The sequence below is a fragment of the Theobroma cacao genome, chromosome 1 (genome assembly GCF_000208745.1).
Source record: "Theobroma cacao cultivar B97-61/B2 chromosome 1, Criollo_cocoa_genome_V2, whole genome shotgun sequence".
Classification (NCBI taxonomy): domain Eukaryota; kingdom Viridiplantae; phylum Streptophyta; class Magnoliopsida; order Malvales; family Malvaceae; genus Theobroma; species Theobroma cacao.
In genome coordinates this window covers 35,896,489-35,902,553 of record NC_030850.1, presented here as the reverse complement: position 1 = coordinate 35,902,553, position 6,065 = coordinate 35,896,489, and the positions used below count along the sequence as shown (strand labels likewise).

General features: G+C 40.6%; 1 protein-coding gene across 1 annotated transcript; it reads left to right on the top strand.

Moving 5' to 3' along the window:
* On the top strand, nt 3,301-5,841 carry LOC18614396 (squamosa promoter-binding-like protein 8). The gene is made up of 4 exons (XM_007052145.2): nt 3,301-3,447; nt 3,756-4,524; nt 5,185-5,366; nt 5,460-5,841. The coding sequence occupies exons 2-4, from the start codon at nt 3,863-3,865 to the stop codon at nt 5,609-5,611; spliced, it is 996 nt and encodes a 331-aa protein (XP_007052207.2). The 5' UTR covers nt 3,301-3,447; nt 3,756-3,862; the 3' UTR covers nt 5,612-5,841.

Sequence of the window (6,065 nt, the reverse complement as noted above, 5' to 3'; positions counted from 1 at the left end):
CAAATGCCACCAGCCGATCACTGTACTCGGACTATTTTCTCCTCCCTCTCCATTCCCCTTTTCCCTTTCTTTCACTCGATCCGGCTGAGGGTAGTTACGTAACTTCGGAGTGTACTTTCTCCCAGCGCGTGTCTCGAATTTATTGGGCAAAGGGGCGCGTGGGGCAGGAGGCTGGGCCTTTCGGGGATGTAAACAAAACTTTTCTTGCAACACCAAATAATACATCGTACGATGAAGATACGATCGGGGATCGGCTATCTCCCCCCGCCCCTTGTCTGCCTCCAATAATGTACCCATTTTTCTCCTTTTATTTACATGACACGCCCCTGCCTCCCTCCCCGTTGATATGTTTTGTTCATCCTCTTCTCCCTTCCCTAAAAGCCAAATCACGCCTTGCCCCAACCATGCCCCCATTCTACAATTTAAAAAACTTAGCCAAATTCTCCTATCCAAAGAAAAAGTAGTAGCACCATATAATTTAAATGCATTTCCTCTGACAAATTCCAAGCAAACTTCATTTATGTTATTTATAATGTTATTTTACTTGTAATCAATTTACATGTTATGGTATTAAATATTATTTAATTTTTTGTATCAAAACAAGAGTTATTTATAAAAAAAATTAATTAAAAATATTTTATAAAATATTAATTAAAAAAATAAAAATTACGACTAAAGATTACTCTTTGCTTAAAAATTGCATCAGAGTGACGTTTAGGTGACATATATACTGCTACGGCTGAATGATCGATCATAAATATGCGAAAAAGCTTTTCTCTAACAAAGGAATGATCCCTTCTTGAAGTGATCAAACAATCCCCGCCCTTTTTTGATTGATTAGACGAGAGAGAGAGAGTGCAGAATTTTGAAATGCATTGGGGACAGTATTGGAGAGGTCGTACATTATCAAATTTAGGCAGAATAACTTCATTAATCCAGGCTGCAACCTTTTTCATCAATGTGCAGCGGGGCAGATATTCTCCTGTTTTTCCCCCATTGGGATTAGGGAACTAAACAACCGGCCAATTTATTTAATTAATTACTAAACAAAAAGATTTTAATGATTTCCCCTTCATTTTAAGAAGAGGTGGGGGGGGGGGGGGGTGGGGGGAGCAGGGCCGGCCGGCGGGGGGCGAGGAAGGAATGGTGGTGGGTTTAAACTTACAGCTCGATATCATGATGGATTCGTTATTATGTGTTGATTCTAAGCAATAATTTAAACAGTCGTTTTCACCTCTCGATTACACTTCATGCAAGGGGCAATGGGTTCCAAGAATAGAGAACATAAGGGAATGCTGTTGTTTCCATTTTCGTGTACGAGTTAAGATCATCTTCTCTTTCTCTGATTTCGATTTCACATTGTAAATCGTTTAAATTTTATGTATATACAAATCATTAATATGAACGAAAAATTAATAATCATCGTTTTTTATATTAATTGATATTATTTATTCATATGATTAAACGAAATGGTGAAGTGATTCATGTCGCATGTAATTCATGATGATCTAGACTTTGAATTGCAATTTAAACATCACAATCTGCACTCAACTTGCATGTCAATTATTTTGATAAAGCTTTTCGGCGATCATGATGATTGCATTGGACTAGGGTTCTCACACGTACTTGTTTCCTTTAGCCCCCTTCCAAGGAAAAGAAAATGGGGGGAAGAAAGTCACTCGCGACACAAATCGAGTTGAGAAATAGCAGTCTTTGTCGAAGGATGGAGCATGCAATTTGGCATACAGGCGTAAAGGCCACTGAGATGTTTGGATTATTGGAGGGTTTAGACATCCAAAGCAAATTTCCTTGGCCACCCACACTTTATAGCAAACGACATATTTTTGTACAATGCTTGAACTCAATATTCATAGTAACCTAATCACACCCCAAAAGCCCTTTTTCTTCTTTTTTTTTATGTATATTTTTTAAACTTTGGCATGGATTATTGTATTTTTCAGAACAAATATTGGGTATGAGGAGCCCCATATATCAAAATATTTTTCTTTTACATGGATGTCCTTACTTACCATACATATGCTTTCGTTTCTTGCATCTTAAGTGAACTGAACCAGGTACAAGGGCCCCCATCAAATGCAAACAAATACTTTACATGATTTTACCTTTAATCCAAAGCCCTCATTGAAGTTTACTCCTTTGTGCTCACATCTTTTTGAGAAGAAAAAAAAGACTTTAAATTTTACATAAAAAATTCTTAGTTTTTTTATTTATATTAATACAAATCTTAAATTTTAATAAAAAAATAACAATTGTCACACTTATATCCATTGTAATTTTTTATCTATATGATCATGTTAATTACCATATACGTCATATGTCACGTGAATGAATCTGACAACTGTTAAATTTTTATTAAAATTAAAATCTTATGGGAGTGCAAATTAAAAATTATATCTAAAGTATAAATTTTACTAATTATTTAGAGTGCAAATAGATATTACTAGATAGAAATGGGAAACAGACCGTTGCTGTTGAACAAGTAACACTCACGAGCTGGAATTGACATTCATATGAATCTAAGTACAATCTTTATGGAGATTCCAATATTAAATTAAACCAAGATAAAAACTAGCCTTATTCGTCCTGTCGATATGCAACAGTGGGGTTGGGGGTAAAGTTTTAACAAGCAAAAGAGAAATGATGACCCTTTCTTCTGGCTTCTGGGGGCAATTGATCAAAGCAGGCGGGTAAAGTGGGACCCTGAGGTTTAAAGATCACCGCGTGGCGTTTCACTGCAGAGAGAAAAACCAACCACACGGTTATTCGCGTTACTGTCTGGAGACTGAACCCCCAAACAGATGCCCCCATCTCTTCCCCAATTCCCTAACTAGTTGGACTAAGGAAAGACGGGAAGAAAGAAAACGAAAGATTAAGGCCAAACCCTCTCTTTCTCTCTCTCTCTCTCTCTCTCTCTCTCTCTGAGTCGCTCTCCCCTCCATTTTCCCACCTTTTTACACGGAATTTCATTGCACTGTTTATTCATTTGTGTTTTAGCTGCCCCCACAAATACGTTGCCATCACGTGGGTTAAAGGGTAATTTTCTCAGTCTTCCACATTGTCCATAGTCACCAATCACTTCTGCGCAAGCCGCCTCATAACCCAGTTTCTCACAGACAGTCCTCCACCTAGAGAGAGAGAGAGAGAGCGAGAGAGAGCGAGAGAGAGAGACAGAAAGAGCTAACTCAAGTTGGCTTTTAAGAGGGAGGGAAAAATGCGTGAGCTTTAAAGATTAGATAGATAGATAGAGTGGAGAGAGAGAGAGAGAGGTGGGNTTAGATAGATAGATAGAGTGGAGAGAGAGAGAGAGAGAGGGGGCTTAATGAACTTGCCAGCAGAGTGGGGAAATGAAGAATTGAAGAGTTGAACTCTCTGGGGAATGGCAAGTAGAGTTCAGGGTTTCGAAATTCGCAATCCAAGACGTGCAAGGTGAGTTGTTTTGGGGTTTAACTCTTTGCTCTCTTTTTCATTTTTATTCTTTTTCTTCGGGGGCTGAAACCACCTTGAACACCGACATGTCCCCTCCCCGAAAAGCTATGCTACTAACCTCTCATAGCACCCTCGGAAAAGCTAACCATTAAAACCCCAAAAACAAACTTTCTTGTTCTTCTTTCCCTTCAATTATCTCTTGTGAAAGCTGACACATTTCCCATCTCTCTCTCTCTCTCTCTCTCTCTATAACTCTTTGCTTCCTTTGTCTGTTTTATCTATTATTCTTTGATGTTTGTTGTTGACAGATTATTAGTTGCAATCATACGGACAAATTAAAAAAAAAGAAGCCGTTACCTCGCCGGAACAAGGGGGAGAAAGGGGGTTTGTCTTGAAAGTTTGCGACTTCGACAAAATGTTGGACTATGAATGGGGAAACCCGTCAGCAATAATACTATCGGGTGAAGAGCCTAACCAAGAATCCGACCCGAATCGTCAGATTTTCGATCACTATGCCACCACTACCACCACCCAGCAATCTTTCAACGAAACTCTCCTTTCCCATCAACACAGCACTGCCTTTTCTCACCAACACCATTTCCATAACCCTAACCAAGCTCAAGCTCAACCCCAAACCCACGCCCACGCCCCTCTTCACTCCCTATACGACCCACGCGCCTACTCTGGCACGTCGGCTTACTCCACACCCCACCCTTCCTTGCTCTCCCTGGACCCGGTTTCCGGCGCCGGAGGAAGCGGATGCGGTTACTTTCTGGTTCCCAAGACGGAGGAAGTTTCCAGACCTGTTGACTTCACAGCGAGGATTGGTCTCAACTTAGGTGGCCGTACGTATTTTTCCTCCGCCGAGGATGACTTTGTGAACCGGCTTTATCGCAGGTCTAGACCGGGAGATCCTAGTTCGACCAACTCCCCTAGGTGCCAAGCCGAGGGCTGCAATGCCGATCTTACCCACGCCAAGCACTACCATCGCCGCCACAAAGTCTGCGAGTTCCATTCCAAGGCTTCCACAGTCATCGCCGCAGGGTTGACTCAACGATTCTGCCAGCAGTGCAGCAGGTTGAGAAATTTACAGAAATAACATTTCCCATTTTGCAGTAATTATCATGTAGATTATAGAGTGTTCAATAAGCTCTCTGGTGGGAGGAGGGATGAGGATAATGCTGTGTGTTCGGAATGACGGAAGTGCCCCTGTAGAAATCTGCGAGGGCTAATGATTGCCGACCCGTACATGGGGTGATCCCTAGGGCATTTGTGTCCGTAAAAGTTCCCTGTTCTTTGCGTTTACGTACCGTTTGCTTTGCTACTTATAGCAGGCTGTTATTAACTGAAAGACACATTTAATTAGCGTCAAATCACAGAAATGCCCTCCACATGCATTCATATTTTCACTCTCCCTGCAATACGTTACCGCAGTTCGTCAAAAAAAAATCTTCTTCTTTCTGTTTCTTAGTAGTTTTGTTTCTTTGTTTTCTTTTGTTTGAAAACCATGGAGGAGGATTGAGCTGACGAAAGTGCTCCGGGGAATCATGTCCCGAGGCCAATGATTGGTTCTCCCGTACTTGTGGAAATCCCGAGGGCATTATCGTCTTCAGGATCATGCTAATTCCCCCCTCGACATGTCCTGTTGTGCTGGCTTTGTTCAACTCAAACCAGTTGATAAAACTGCACTACTGCTTTGTTTCGACTAACGTTTGGGTTCTCAAAACTTTTCCACAGATTCCATCTCCTCTCGGAGTTCGACAACGGAAAGCGTAGCTGTCGAAAGAGATTGGCCGATCACAATCGTCGCAGGCGAAAGTCTCAACAACAACAACAACAACAACAACCCAATAATCAAGAAAACCAGAAGCCCCTCCTGCTCGAAAATGGCCGCAATTCCTCCGCTGATAACCCCCCAAGTAAGTCGTTTTCGGATAGGCAAGATTTTTTTTTTTTTTGAGGGAGGTTTCTTAGTTGGAGAATTTTTGTTTGTTTTCGGTGATTTTTCATAGGGTCGCCGCCGGATTCTGGGATTCAGTCTTCTTCTTCAGTGACGGTGGCAGTTTCGCCACCACGGATGTCATTGGATTGTTTCAGGCAAAGACCTTACAATGCAACGGCATCTTCATCATCATCAAGCACACTTTTTTTCTCGAGTGGGTAACTAGAAATCTCAATAAGTAATGCCATTGAAATGTATGGAGATGGGAGAGAAGCCATGGAAATTAAGCTTATGCAAATAACAAGTTGATTAAATGGCTCTAGTGTTCTTCTCTTCACTTTTTTCTCTGAAATTTCAATGTTTAATATCAGTTTGTGTTGGCTTATGCTAACATCAAAAAAAAATTGGACTGATAGAGCATCTAATATATATATTTATATTTTTTTTTTGCTGCAAATATATTCCCAATTATGTACTAAAATTCTAGTTCCCAATGTTTGTATTCTGTGCATGGAATATAATTTTGGAAGAGATGGGAAATTTGGACAGACATTGATCAAAGAAATTTTCTTTTCAGGTAGTAGTATAGTTTAGGCAGCAACAGGCTGTGCACTTTGCAGGTTTTTTTTTTTTGCATTTTGGGAATGGCATTATTATCCTTTTGTCTGGTACTGGA